The sequence below is a fragment of the Typha latifolia genome, chromosome 11 (assembly GCF_019914945.1).
Source record: "Typha latifolia isolate L0001 chromosome 11, TyphaL0001v2, whole genome shotgun sequence".
Taxonomy (NCBI): domain Eukaryota; kingdom Viridiplantae; phylum Streptophyta; class Magnoliopsida; order Poales; family Typhaceae; genus Typha; species Typha latifolia.
The window spans coordinates 10,666,485-10,681,025 of record NC_133096.1 but is presented as its reverse complement, the minus strand read 5'-3'; the positions used below and the strand labels follow the sequence as shown (position 1 = coordinate 10,681,025).

The 14,541-nt window shown below is 39.1% G+C and overlaps 3 protein-coding genes across 3 annotated transcripts; 2 read left to right on the top strand and 1 right to left on the bottom strand.

Moving 5' to 3' along the window:
• The first annotated feature begins 207 nt into the window (after nt 1-207).
• Nucleotides 208-3,931, top strand: LOC140797340 (probable mitochondrial-processing peptidase subunit beta, mitochondrial). Its single transcript, XM_073150703.1, has 9 exons — nt 208-1,216; nt 1,302-1,466; nt 1,581-1,718; nt 1,818-1,969; nt 2,077-2,185; nt 2,762-2,860; nt 3,075-3,140; nt 3,290-3,397; nt 3,610-3,931. The coding sequence occupies exons 1-9, from the start codon at nt 641-643 to the stop codon at nt 3,703-3,705; spliced, it is 1,509 nt and encodes a 502-aa protein (XP_073006804.1). The 5' UTR covers nt 208-640; the 3' UTR covers nt 3,706-3,931.
• A 274-nt stretch (nt 3,932-4,205) lies between these two features.
• On the top strand, nt 4,206-8,650 carry LOC140797339 (chaperonin CPN60-like 2, mitochondrial). Its single transcript, XM_073150702.1, has 17 exons — nt 4,206-4,369; nt 4,463-4,600; nt 4,743-4,902; nt 5,181-5,356; nt 5,596-5,691; nt 5,779-5,883; nt 6,083-6,169; nt 6,248-6,337; nt 6,552-6,632; nt 6,766-6,834; nt 6,896-6,973; nt 7,197-7,292; nt 7,373-7,472; nt 7,571-7,674; nt 7,752-7,857; nt 8,100-8,178; nt 8,257-8,650. Exons 1-17 carry the CDS (start codon nt 4,334-4,336, stop codon nt 8,363-8,365), a joined length of 1,710 nt encoding a protein of 569 aa, XP_073006803.1. The 5' UTR covers nt 4,206-4,333; the 3' UTR covers nt 8,366-8,650.
• Nucleotides 8,651-8,800: 150 nt separating this feature from the next.
• On the bottom strand, nt 8,801-13,718 carry LOC140797338 (CRM-domain containing factor CFM3, chloroplastic/mitochondrial-like). The gene is made up of 9 exons (XM_073150700.1): nt 12,330-13,718; nt 11,278-11,758; nt 11,048-11,178; nt 10,412-10,762; nt 10,126-10,282; nt 9,723-10,015; nt 9,560-9,619; nt 9,372-9,458; nt 8,801-9,203 (listed from the first exon to the last, which is right to left on the bottom strand). Exons 1-9 carry the CDS (start codon nt 13,683-13,685, stop codon nt 9,150-9,152), a joined length of 2,970 nt encoding a protein of 989 aa, XP_073006801.1. The 5' UTR covers nt 13,686-13,718; the 3' UTR covers nt 8,801-9,149.
• Nucleotides 13,719-14,541: the final 823 nt, after the last annotated feature.

The window sequence follows — 14,541 nt, the reverse complement described above, 5'->3', positions numbered from 1 at the left end:
GGAATATGATAGTACTCAAATAGTTAAAAGAGATTTATGTCGGATATAAATGAGTGTACTCAGATTTAAACTTCGCAATGTTTGAATGGAATACTAACTGGAATACCATTAAATTTTTACTTCTCTCTAAAATAATAATTATCTAAAATTGGCAGGTACACCTTGGCTATCCCGAATCTTAAGGTGATCTCGAACGCACGAATCTTCGCGCGGCTCAGCTGTTCCTATGTTTTATTTCGTATTACCCTAACGGAAGCATCTAGATGAGGTGCCGCCGTTTTCGAGTCTTTTGACACAAGCAAATAAAGAAAAAAAAATAAAAGGATAAAAAAGACGCTCGATAGGTTCAAACACCGTGCTAGAGCGGTGGAGGAGGAGATCTCAAGGTCATCGGCACTCAATTTTTACTCTTTCTTCTCTCCTGAAGAAAATTATCGATCCGAGAACTTGTTTTATTAACTAAGGTTCTTCATGCTGGTCGTCTCTTCATCGGTGTGCACAACGCGTTTGTAGAAATGTTTGAGTGAAACCTTCATAGCTTTCCTAGAAATAGATTGCTCGTAACCTTTTCGTTAAATTATATGTTGCCCCAGTGTAGGAGAATTTTTTAGTTATTTAGAATCAAACAGAAACTCTCTTCATGGCAATCTCATTAGCTCGTTTGAGGAGGAAAATCCCAATCCTCTCATGGGCTGCCGGAGCCCGATATTTATCAGTCTCAGCCAATCCAAAGCCCTCAGAAGTTCTCACTCCTGACCCCCGCTTCCTCCGATACAGCTCCCCTGAACTCAGACTTGTCGACCACTCCCCGTTCCTCCGTTTTCCTGAGACTCGTGTCACCACCCTCCCTAGTGGCATCCGTGTAGTCACCCAGGCATTTCCATCCGCCACAAGAATGGCTTCCGTTGGTGTTTGGATTGATGCAGGTAGCCGGTTTGAGGCTCCCGGCACCAATGGCACAGCTCATTTCCTTGAGCACATGATCTTTAAAGGCACCCGCCACCGCACTGCTCAATCCCTCGAAGAGGAGATTGAGAACATGGGTGCCCGTCTCAACGCATACACCTCCAGGGAGCAGACAACCTTCTTCGCTGATGTCCAATCCAAGGATGTACCAATTGCCATTGATATACTTGCTGACATTTTGCAGAACTCGCGGTTTCCTGAGAATGCCATTAGAAGGGAACGTGGTGTCATCCTCCGTGAAATGGAGGAGGTGAGATGTAGTTTTGTGTTTTTATTTTATAGCTTTCTTACTAGAGGAGGTGCTATAATCTATTTACTCCTTATGGGCTAGATAGGTACAAGGACAGATGGAGGAGGTGATATTCGATTACTTGCATTTGGCTGCTTTCCATGAGCATCCTCTGGGAGACACAATTTTAGGTCCTGAGGAGAACATCCGGGCAATCTCTAGGGTCGATTTGCAAGAATATATTTCTAGCCATTACACAGGCCCCAGAGTGGTACTTTAAGAAATCAATCCTTATGTTTAAATGTTTTCAAAATGATCAGATATAAATTGGGTTGTTAGATCTTGTTGTCCCTTCAAATTCATTTAACTAGTCTACTTGTGGCAGGTTGTTTCAGCTGCAGGTGCAGTTAAACATGAGGAAGTTGTTGAGATGGTTGCCAGATTGTTCACAAGATTTTCCACTGATCCAACTACTGCAGATCAGCTAGTTGATGCAAACCCAGCTACCTTCACTGGCTCTGAGGTCTTCCTCAACTTTGATGTCCTTTTGTTTTTCTCTTGTATTAGCTTTTTATTAATCATATAAGTTGTCAGAAAGTTGTTGACAGACCATTTCCTGTAGGTTCGAGTGGAAAATGAGAGCATGCCTCTTGTTCATTTGGCAATTGCTTTCCAAGGAGCATCATGGGTTGACCCTAATTCTATTCCTCTAATGGTAGTGCAGAGTTTGTTAGGTTCTTGGAACAAAAATATTGGTGTGGGCACTTGTTCAGGGTGAGACAAGTTCATTTCTTCCTAACTTTTCAATAAATCATTCTTCTTTATGATTGTTCTTGCATTAATTATACTAATATTACTCCATGCTGTTTACTAAAAACAAGGTCTGAGCTGGCTCGTCGAATCAGCACTAATAACCTAGCTGAGAGTATGATGGCCTTCAACACTAATTATCGTGATACAGGGTTATTTGGAATCTATTCCACTGCTTTGGTAAGCTTTCTTTATTCTACAGCTTAATTAGGCTTTTAGCTAACCATACCTACTATCTGATGGCTTCTTTTAGTTGGCTGATGGTCCTTGATGATTGCATAATTTTGAATGTAGTATTGCATAGTTGGTCAAATACTATTACTTTTGTCAATAACCCATGCTAATTTGGCACATATATTCTTGTTAAGATGAAAGTGCCTTGATATCCTGATATTCTGGGTTGAAAGTGTCAAGTGCCACTGATAGAAAATTAAGGATAAAAAAATATTGTTAAGATGAAAGTGCCTTGATATCCTGATATTCTGGGTCGAAAGTGTCAAGTGCCATTGATAGAAAATTAAGGATAAAAAAATATTGTGGCTTTTCTTCATACTGTGGTTTGGTTTAATGATGATGCATCAATAGTGAATAACTTTTTCTTGCATTGATCTAGTGAGAGATTGTGAGGAATGATGAACTGCATTTACATTTAGTACAGAGTCCATCAAGACAACGTGTGGAATTAATTTGTGGTTGGTTGAAGGATCATATTTTGTTTTTCATGTTGGTATTACTTATTGACTTCACTAATTTCAGCCTGATCGATTGCATGATTTATCGCATGCAATAATGGAAGAGTTTAAGAGGCTAGCACACCAAGTTTCAGAAGAAGAAGTAGTTCGGGCTCGGAATCAGGTAGCTTCATATTGTTCTCTTGGCAATACACAATCATTTGCGGATTTGGATGGTTAAGAAATCACTTCTTTCTGGACCTTCGATTCACTTCTCTAATTTTCCTGAAGATAATATGTATTTACATGTATATTTCCAAAGTCTTTCTGGACCTTTGTTTAGTAGTGTAAAATTCTACAATGTTGCATAATGGTGCCATCAATGTTTGCGACTGCAGTTAAAATCTGCTCTTCTGCTTCACATTGATGGATCTACTGCTGTAGCTGAAAATAATGGCCGTCAGGTAAGATTTAGAGGACCTGTTCTTGTAATTGAGAGTGTCAGTGGCACATCACTTCGTATGCAATGCAATTGCATGTTAGGTGGTAAGCAGTTCAGTCCCAAGTCATTGATTTGCCTAACTGAACTTATCAACAATATTTTTGAGTGCAGATGCTGACCTACAGCCGAGCCATGCCATTTCTAGAGCTTTTTGCTCGTATAGATGCAGTTGATGCTTGTACAGTAAGAGAGACTGCTAAAGCCTTCATAATTGATAAGGTAAAACAACTCCTTTTCCATTTCAATCCGAAGCAAAAAAGATAGTAGATATTATGTCTTGATTAAAGTTGATGAACTCGATCTGTATCTCTTCTTCCTTGAGAAAAGATTAAAAAGACATCTTCCAACTTGCATATTTAGCTGAAGAATCTCTGTCAGTTGCAGCGTATCACATTTTATTCTTAATGCACCTTATTTCTTGGTAATTCCAGGATATTGCTATTGCTGCTCTAGGGCCTCTTCACCACTTGCCCGAGCATAATTGGTTCCGTTTGCAAACATCTGCTGGAAAAACTCAAAACACATGAAGATTTGATCGGAAAGTGAAAACTAAATTCTGAAGCTTGCTTACTGCTCTACGAGCATAAGATTATTATGTTTGTTGTAATTGTATCATTTATGCGAGGCGTAATGCCATAATTTTAATATCACAGGGACTTCCTTTTCTTTTTTAAATGATTCTGATGTAATCATTGTAATCTTGTGACATTTTGTTCATCTTTATTTCAAGCCGCTAGACTTACTTCTTCTTTTTTTTTTCTTTTCAAATTATATATCCATTTGCACGAATCGTATGTACATTTTGTACCTCTGTGGTGATTTCTATCAAGATTATTTTTAAGATTTTCGTGCTTGTTTTCGTAATATTGATCCAGAAAGTTTCGTAATTAGAATCCAGGGCATTCTGGTGTCGAATAAAGAAATGGGCATTTCATCAATCATTTTCCGAATCTTACAGAACGCTTTCGACGACACGGATTAATTCAAGCCTTCCCCCTCTAATAAATCCCAAATCCATTTCGATAGCACACCAAAACCTCCCTTAAACCTTCGTCCATAGCGAGGTGATCCGAGAACACTTTCAGATCTACAACTCCTTGATCTCTTTTCGTCGTAGGAACTTCTAGGCTTCTCATTCGATCGATCTTTTCTTCCATGTTCTTGATCAGAAACTCCTCCCCCAGGAATCAGGTAAAGAGCAGCCCTTGCTCCAACTTGGTTCTAATTCTTCTTGACAAATTTCTTAGTTTTTGATCCCGTGGAGCAAATGCGAGTATTGGAAAGGTTTTACGAGGTGGTGCGGTGTTGTGGACAAGGAATTATGCGGCGAAGGAAATCAATTTTGGAGTCGGAGCTCGAGCCGCGATGCTCCAGGGAGTTAATGAGCTCGCCGACGCTGTTAAGTTTACCATGGGGCCCAAAGTACGTGTGATCTCTTGCTTGAGTTAGAATTCACTCTTTATTTGCAAGGAATTATGACTATGTTTGGATGGAGAGAACGAGAGTGAGTTACTTATTTACCTCTGCTTCTCAATTCGTCATTATTGACTTGTTCGTTTGACAGGGGCGCACTGTGATTATTGAGAGAAGTCGCGGAGAGCCAAGAATCACGAAAGATGGCGTCACAGTTGCGAAAAGCATTGAGTTCAAGGAGAGTAGTAAAAATGTTGGTGCAAATCTTGTAAAGCAAGTAGCTAATGCTACTAACTCCGCTGCTGGAGATGGTATTGCATTTCTTTTTATCATCTCAAACTTACATTTCCTTTTCCTCTATCTAAAGCAATTGTATATTTATTTTCATTTCTCATGAGTAATCCATTATTACTTGGCATTTAAATATTTGCATATGATAGTATATCCTTCATAATAAAGAATGTTAAAGGAAGGTTAAATTGATGAACGATTAAATAGTTTGGTATAAGGAAGACCCAAAAATTGTGTGACATTATTGCTGTACCAAATTACGCACCAGTATAATGATTTTGCTCTTGTCGGACAACAGGTACAACCTGTGCTACTGTTCTAACACAGGCAATATTTACTGAAGGGTGTAAGTCTGTGGCAGCAGGGGTTAACATTATGGGCTTGCGCCATGGTATAAGTAGGGCTGTAGATGCTGTGATGTCTCACTTGAAGAGCAAAGCCTGGATGATTAATACACCAGAAGAAATAACACAGGTTGGGAAAGTTGCTAGAAGTATTTCTAGATGTCTTACTGTCATATAAATTTATTTTCACTTCTACAAATGATTGGATTGGTAGCATTATCATTCATAAGTTCTTCCGTACTGGTTAGTACTGCATATGCTTGCCTGATTGTGAACTTAGAATTCCTTCCTTGTGCATTCATTTTATGCTCATGTCATATTTTCATCTTGATGTACCGTTTTCTATTATTGTCTCATTTTTTAAATCAGGTTGCAACCATTTCTGCCAACGGCGAAAGAGAAATTGGGGAATTGATAGCAAGAGCTATGGAAAAAGTTGGGAAAGATGGTGTCATCACTGTTGCGGTGAGTGCTTATCAAGATTAATTTGTTCTGCACACTCATCCATCTGTAATAAACTAAATTTATTACAGTTGTTCTACAAATTTGCAGGATGGAAATACATTGCATAATGAACTTGATGTTGTAGAAGGAATGAAATTAGCAAGGGGTTATATATCTCCCTACTTTATTACAGATGTGAAGACCCAAAAATGTGTAAGTCTGCTGGATGTAGTTGGTAAAACTTGTCAGCTTTTATTATATTCCAATAATGTGTATAAGGCCTAAAAGTGGCGTAGTGGATGAAAATTTTGGATTTATCATTTATGATGTTTCATGGGGTTTATGGAACACAAATTTTACTGAAAATCCTTCCTTTTAACTCCCTATGCTGCTTGCAAATGTACATCTTCAGGAACTACACAATCCACTGATCCTTATTCATGATAAGAAGATCTCGGACATGAATTCCCTCTTCCAGATATTCGAGCTTGCCCTAAAGGTAACAGTTGTTAAATATTGAATCATTGAATGCTCCTTATTGCCCCAAAGTTACTCTCGTTGATGGTTTTATAAGCAGAAAAATAGATCTCTTCTGATTGTCGCGGAGGATGTTGAAGGTGATGCTCTAGCAATGCTTGTATTGAACAAGCATCGTGCTGGTCTCAAGGTACTTGTTGTATTCTTTTTCTATATTCATGGATTATTACATACCTCAATTGTTGCATTTTATATGTTTGGGTTGCAATATTAATAAAAAACAAGCCATGTGATTTCCCTTGCAACTTTGGGATTCATATTTCTACTTTAAGCTATATCTAGAATGTGCTACTCTTATGAGGCTCTCTTATGGAACTTCTAAGCTAGATCTAACCTGATTGTAGGTATGTGCCATCAAAGCCCCAGGGTTTGGTGAAAACAGAAGGGCAAATTTGGAGGATTTGGCTGTACTTACAGGAGGCGAGGTGGGGTGCAATCATTGAATCTGATTGATGCATAAAAATTGAAAAGTTCTTACTGATCCTCGATGATCAGTCCTATAATAATCTAATAAATGTTCCAAAATCTGAGCTGATATTTAACTCTTCTAATTGACAGGTTATCAGTGAAGATCGTGGGTTGAAACTCGACAAAGTCCAAGTAGAAATGCTTGGTACAGCTAAAAAGGTTTGTAGCCTTTCTCCATCACTGGAGCTTTTTTTATAGGAACTGACTTCTATTCTCACAGGTAACTGTTTCTCTTGACAATACTATTGTTCTACATGGTGGTGGTGATAAAAAGCTGATAGAAGAGAGGTGCAAGCAGGTATTGAGGGTTATCTTCGTTGTTTAAGGCATTGTTTATTTTTCACAATACGCACCTCATTGTCATCATGACCATCGACAATCAGAATTTATGATTTCTTCATCTGTATTTGTCAATACTGCAAGATAGCAGAGCTGACACTGCAATGTCCTCAAAGAAAATATTTTTAATTTCAGTTCAGATCTAAGTTTTTAATTAAAATTGAATTTTGAACCTTCTACAGCTTAGAAAATCAATAGAGGGAAGTACTGCCATGTTTGACAAGGATAAGGCACAAGAAAGGTTGTCAAAGCTCTCTGGAGGTGTTGCTGTGCTTAAGGTTTGTTTGCCCAGTTCCCATGTTGGTAGTTTTTTTGCTTCGCTTCCTTAATTACACCACTTCTATCATACTATCTGCAGATTGGTGGAGCTAGTGAGGCAGAAGTTAGTGAGAAGAAAGACAGGGTTACTGATGCTCTAAATGCTGCAAGAGCAGCTATAGAGGAGGGGATTTTGCCAGGTTCTCCTTGAGTAGTCGTTATCCACTTTTCTTGATTAATTTTTTCTTGTTACTCCTCCTTGATCCTCTTAATTTGGTTTGCTTGGTTCAAATAATAGGTGGAGGAGTCGCCCTGTTATATGCCACTAGGGAGTTGGATAGAATTCAAACTTCTAATAATGACGAGAAAATAGGAGTTCAGATTATTAAAAATGCTCTGAAGGTCTTGCCTGTACAGGTTTCTCCACTTCCTATAATTAGGAAAGGTAACTTAATCTGATAATAGTTTGTTTTATGCAGGCACCTGCACTAACTATTGCTTCAAATGCTGGTGCTGAGGGAGCAATAATTATTGGCAAACTACTTGAACAAGAGGATTGCAATTTTGGCTATGATGCAGCTAGAGGTTTGTACATCTGCACTAAGAGTTCTATGTTTTCTAGCTGTGCTTTGATCTTAAACTTTTTTTCCTATACAATGTATTGTTTGAAACGGCCAGTGGGATTGTGCTTCCTGGGTTCAAATCTCAGGCATCGGTTTAGCTAGAACACCATTAAGTTCACACTTCTCTCTAAAAAAAAAGTATTGTTTGACACCATTGTTCCTCGAGAGTCTCCTCTGAGACTTGAACTATGTCTACTTATACAGGTGAGTATGTTGACATGGTAAAGGCTGGCATTGTCGATCCCTTGAAAGTCATCAGAATTGCCCTATTAGATGCTGCCAGGTAATACCTTTATATTCCACTTGATTTTCCTAATGATCCTCTCGAAAGTATCTAACAGAACATAGTGTTGGATTCCAGTGTCTCTTTACTGATGAGTACCACTGAAGCAGTAGTTGTTGAGCTTGCTGAATCAAAAAGGAGCCCATCAATGAGACGCATGCCACAAATGGATGATATGGATTACTAGAGGCATATGCTTCAAATGCGATACAGAAACAATAGAGTTGGGGTTAAGACAACTGCATCACTAGGCCATATGGAAGATGCTAGTTGGTTTTCATATGGGAGGTTTTTCTTTTGTTTTTTTCGATCCATCAGGATGAGTTGTAGACTTCTTTTGCTCTCTGAACTGGAGAGGATAGTTAAGGGCAGACATACTCCATTTGATTGTGAATCCTTTGATGCGGCATAATTGTTGTTACTAGAAATGTTGTACGATCCTTTGTGACTAATACAAGGAGATAATTCTGCACCTTTGAGCATTCAGCATTTTGCTTTTGGTGAACTGGATTTCTTGAGTATAGGACCTGAATTTATATATAGGCTCAAAAGTTGAAGCAGTTGACAAATGGACAGGCAAATAGTTGCAAATTGAGTATGCAGTACTTCACACATGTTGCTATTTGTACAAAGAATGAAGGACAGATGTATTAGAATTAGATTTGAAGATACAGGGAGAAGGAATTAGAACATGTATAGGCACCTTACAACGATCCATATATCAGTGATCGTCCAGAAGAGAAGCTGATGTACATAAAAGAGGAATAAAGTAGCCCACAAATGCTCATGAGGACAAAATTAATTTACATAAGAATAAGATAATATTTCCTACTCTGCTATTGTGAAATTTTTTTGTTGCTCTTCCTTTTGACGAGAATGCCTTGCCTACATTTCGACTGTCTTTGAGAAGGGGATTCACATTTATTTGAATCTGAGCTTCCTGTGACAAATAGAACCGTCTGCATCCAATGCTACTCCTCATTGCCACTTCCATATATTTCCAGATAGGCCTCTTCACCTTCATCCTGGAGAAAACAATATCAATCAGATGATGAAAATTCATGATTTCCAAAAATTTTTGACTGCTAACCCATTACAGAATGGCATTCTGAAACTGCAAGATACTGTAGAAAATCAAGTTGTACCAGTACATAAAATTAGCACACAGCTCACATAGAATTTTAATTTTTTACCTCAATGTTATCATCAGACAGTAAAGCATCATTAACTTGCAAAATTAAGTCTTTATCCTCCATTTCTTTATCGTGGTTCATCTGATCCTGCAGTTTGGTGAACACAAAGGAAAAATATTCTCCGTTGAGTAATTAATACTACAGAAATTGCACAACTGTATTCTGAATATAGACAATAAAGCTCATACTAGCTGTGATTTTAGCATCTGAATTCTCTCTCGCAGATTTGAAATATGATAATTCAATGCCTGTCAGTTCCATTCAACAAAAAAGATTCGTAAGTATTAAGAATAAAAAAGTTACTTAAAAGGGAATGGCTATTATCAAAGTCATTAGATACTATCATCTTACCTCGCGTCTCTGGAGCTCTATAGAACGAGCTAATGCCTGTCTCCTAGTCAACAGATTCTTGGGCCTCAAAATTTGAGGCCTCTGGTAGTTCTTTCCCCGGTAGATGACAATTGCATAGCCTTTTGTAGTTTTATCAAGTGAAATTAAAACACCCCCGCTCTCTGCCTCGAGAGAGATCGCAATCTGCTTTACTTGAGGAAAACTTTTTCCTTTCACAAGAACTTTGACTAGTTCTCTGTGCTTCCAATGTAAGTGCATATTTTGCACAGTCCCATCAAAAACCCCTCTTCTTCCTGCACAGGGAATATTTAATACAAAAATGGAAAATAAATTTTGAGATACATATAAAATTATAAATACATCAAGCATCTTGAAGAAACAACAAAAATATATTTAGCCTTACCAAGAAATAAAAATGAATTCATTTTAAGACCCATTTTGCGAAATAAGAACCGTTCCTCATCAGTGACAGTTTCCAAGTCAGTTGGGAGCTCTGCCGGGGTAAGGAACTCCTGCACTTTGGCCAAAGCTTTTTCCGCTTTTGCAACTTTAGCTTTTACCTGATAACAGAACGATGAATTCATAGGAATTAAAGTTATTACTGTGTTTCAAAGATCCTACTTATTTCACAAATCACTAAAATTCATGACTGCTATTTACTTAAATAGTTATGGGATTCAAGAACTTACAAAATATAGCTTTCTCTCCAAGTATCTTACTAGAGACGTATGCTTTGCTACTGCTAAATCTTTCTTCATCTTTTCCCTGTCCTTGCTGCTTAGTGGGTTTCCCCAGCGAGTTTTTGCTTCTACAGTTTCTGCAAGAGTACCAGCAACCAATGGGCCCTTTGAAGCTTTGGAGTTTGAAACAATTGATGCTGATGCTTTTAATCGAGCTGCTTCCTCCTCATCTTGTTTAACAACTGCTAGTTGTTCTTTCTCTATCAGCACCTCCCTTATTGAGGGAGTCAGGAAGTCATTTCCTCTGTAGAGTACAATATATTCCTTGTTCCTAGAAAGAAGTATTCCCCCTGTCAATTTCTGCAAATGACTTATACAATCAGGATTGATACTGCAAATGACTTGTACAATCAGGATTGATACTGCATAGAGTAAGGGAAGGGGTGCAAGTCCGACAAACTAATACAAACATAGAAATATGCACATTATGCATAATCACACTATTTTGGCTAGTCGTTGTGCATGGGTTACACAAATAATTTAAGCCATAAACCAAAATACTCTGAAATCACTGGACATACTTTTATCCTATATAAGGGCAAACTACATTTAAACTCCAAAGATAGAAAAGTGCCAAGTGACCACCTTAATTTCTTCTGCCATTCTGTCATTACATGTATTTTGTACTCCACGCTTGATTGCTATCTTTGCAATAGCACTTTTCTCCCATAACTTCACAATCGCAGTAGCTAAACCTTCATGTTGCCTGTTTCTTCCTACAACATCCAGAAACAATTTGTTATGTCTCAACAAAATGGGGCATTCAATCACAGTAGACAGTTTTCTGGTTCAGCAAAACAAGTATATTTCAATACCTAGAGCAAAATGAGGAGGCATTCCTCTGGCAAGTCTACGCAAATATGTCATTTCCTTGTTTCTCAGAGCAGTTTTAGTCTTGTAAGGAAGGAGTCTGAAAGGTGGTTTATAGCCAGAAACTACACCAGGAAGCAAATCAGCATCAACAGGAAGGGGGCTGCGGCCAGACCAATCTTTAAATCGTGGCCCCAACTGATCTAGCAAACTGTCAATCTCAGATGTATCCATGTGTTCCTCAGATGGATTTAGAAAACTTGTAGCAGAATTGGCATCAGACACTTTTGAAACCTTTGAAGATTCCTTCATTTCACTCCCAACATCAATTTCTGTATAACCATTTGTTGGAAGAACAGACTGGTGATTAGAGCTGAAGGAAGTTAGTTTAGAATATGACTGCACACAGCGAAGCTCGTAGTTCATTCCTCTGTATAATACAAGTGATCTTCCCGATCTCCAAATGACAAGACCTCCTGTTTTACTCTGATTAACAATGATATCATTAATTGAATATCATCCATGGAGGTTGAGATAAGTAGTACACAGATTAAATGACAATAAAAGCAATTATTAGTTTTTAAAAAAAGCAAGGCCAATGTTAAAAACTGAAATTTTCAGTAATAAGATACAAAATTACTCCAATAAATTCTCAATAAAATAAGCAAATATGCATTTCTCTGGGAGAATTCAATAAAAGAAATAGGCTGCATATCTGTTAGCTCAGAAGTTATCCATTACTCTATTTAACTTCAAAATGTGACTGATAGTCTATGGTTTCAAAAGCAGAATGTGTGAGAGGATAACAGTCCAAGAAGGATTAGCAAATCAAGAATTCAAAATAAATAAGTAAGAAACAATGACAATTATGAGACACTCTTCAGGTACATCAAAGACAAAACCTTAGCAGTTTCTCACCATAATTAAGCTAAATTCAAAGTATACTTTATAAAACTCATTTAAAATCTCAAGATAATCAATCCACATAAATATGTCATACATTAACAATTGCTACTTTGAAGAAGATGAAAAACCAAGAAGTGCTAGCAAAACTGACCTCTAAGATCTCATGCGTCTTCTTCATGTTTAGAGTTGGTGGACCTTCAAACCTCAACTTAACCACCTCCTCTTCCTTCCACTTCTTGTGGATGCTTTCTACAATCTCCTCAGTAACTCCAGCTGGCCCCACCTTCATCCTCTCTTTCATCCTCAATGCAGCATCTCTAAGCCTTCGCAACTCAAGCTCTGGGATAGTCCTCTCTGCCAGCTCAGTGTTACTCTTCCTATATAACCAGTCTCCATCATGAGAACCACTCTCCTGCTCCCATGGGAATGAAACTGAACCCATTAACTTTTCAATATCCTGGGCAGGGTCAGAACTATGTCCATTAACTAATTTACTAAAATCTTCATCCATTGAATTTCTAAGCTTCTCAACTATCACACTAACACCACTCTGACTCCCTGCATCCGAATCTTGACCTAGCAATCGCTTCTGACTTGTCGCTACAGGATCCTGGTGATGTTTAATAGGATTAATTACTTCATCTCCCGAAGGGACAACTAAGGGTTTAGTAATTGGTGGCTTCTGCCTGACGGTAAGAGACGATACAGGAGTAGTACCTACAGAAAAATGAGTGTCTTTATCCTCAGAATTAGCCACATAACCATCCAACATCCACTGAGAGTCATTTTGTTCAAAAGAGACAGTTGCTTCTTCATTCATCACACCAGCTCCAAGTTCCTCATCCTTTCTCTCAAACTCATCCTCGGAATCCAGATGGGTTTCTCTAAATTTAGCTCCATGTACCCAAGGAGCACATGCCAAGCGACTCGGCAAAGGAAAGCCTAAAGATTTGCCGACAGCCTCAGTGTTACCATGGTGATCAGTGTTGTCATTGTCGGCATACTCATTTAGCTTCTCTACTATCAAACCCAGTCTACTCTTATTATGTTCTTCCGGACCTTGGGCATCCCTAAATTTAATCCCAGAAGCCACCACTTCATTTCCTAACATGGGTTCTGTAGATGTACCTGTAGGAGAGAAATCCTCCTCGTCATCCTCGTTCTCTCCCGATTCCTTCTCCTGCCATGGAAATCTCGACCTCTGAGAAGGGTTCTTCACGGACCATCTCTCGAGGGTTTGGTCGTAGAAGCTGGGCCGAAGCTTCTTCTTCTTCTTCTTCACCGCCTTCTCGATCTCAGAAGTAGTTGGTCGCGATTGGGTTTGCGGGTAGTCTTCGTTAGGGGATTGGAGAGTGCTAGAAGGGAGATAGGCTTCGAGTCTGCGAGAATTGTAGCGAGAGGTGAGACTACGACTCTTCCTCGGGTCAAGGGAAACGAGACGATAGAAGGAAGGAGAAGGGGAGAGAGGAGGAGGAGGGTTCCATGGGAGGGAGGAAGAGATCGCCATTTGAGATTGAGATTTTGAGCGAAGTGTAGGAGATGAAAATATACAGCGGGATTTTTATGGGCCTAATTCTTGGGCTTAGATACTCGGACTATGGTGAAGATTTGAACCCATACTAAGATAAATTTATAGCGGGATATATTATATAATATACGGCCAACAAATAAGTGAGTGGGCTGGATAATTGCTCAATGGTTAGATTGGCCCAAACTAGAATCCAATTTGATGCAGTTGGTGAACTGAACCTACCAGTACCAGGGACTATGCTACCTTGACTCATGACTTTATGAGAGCTGGTTTAATCGATCGCTCGTATTGGATGTACGTAATTAATACGTTGGGTTAGTGCACATCCGATGACTCCATCGAACCCATGTCCCATCGTTCAGATCCCCAGGTCCAAATCAGCCACGTGTCCTCCTCCCATCACTCCTGTCAGCATTTAGTGACAGCCCCCCAGGCGCTCGCGGCTACAGCCTCTCTCGACTTCTCCCAGCCGTTGATACTAGGAATCCAACGTCTCATATCGAGCTTGGTCAAGCACTCAAGCTTAGCCAGATCTGTAGATGGGCTGGAGCCCGAATGGCTCGGACGTGAGTGGCCCAGATATCTTCCGCTCCTCGTCCATCCAAACTCCATCCTCTTCCTCCACCGCTGCGCCTCCCGTTTCAGATCACGTTATTTTGTTTCTATCTTTTTCCTCTAATTATTTATTTATTTATTTATTTATTTATCTACGTTGTATAGTTCTGTGTGCATGACACTGGCATACGATATCCTCTCTCTGTCTCTTACGAGTACCCCCACATCTCCTCCACGTCAGATTCAACTGTCTTCTTCTTCCCCCATTTGGCTCCTC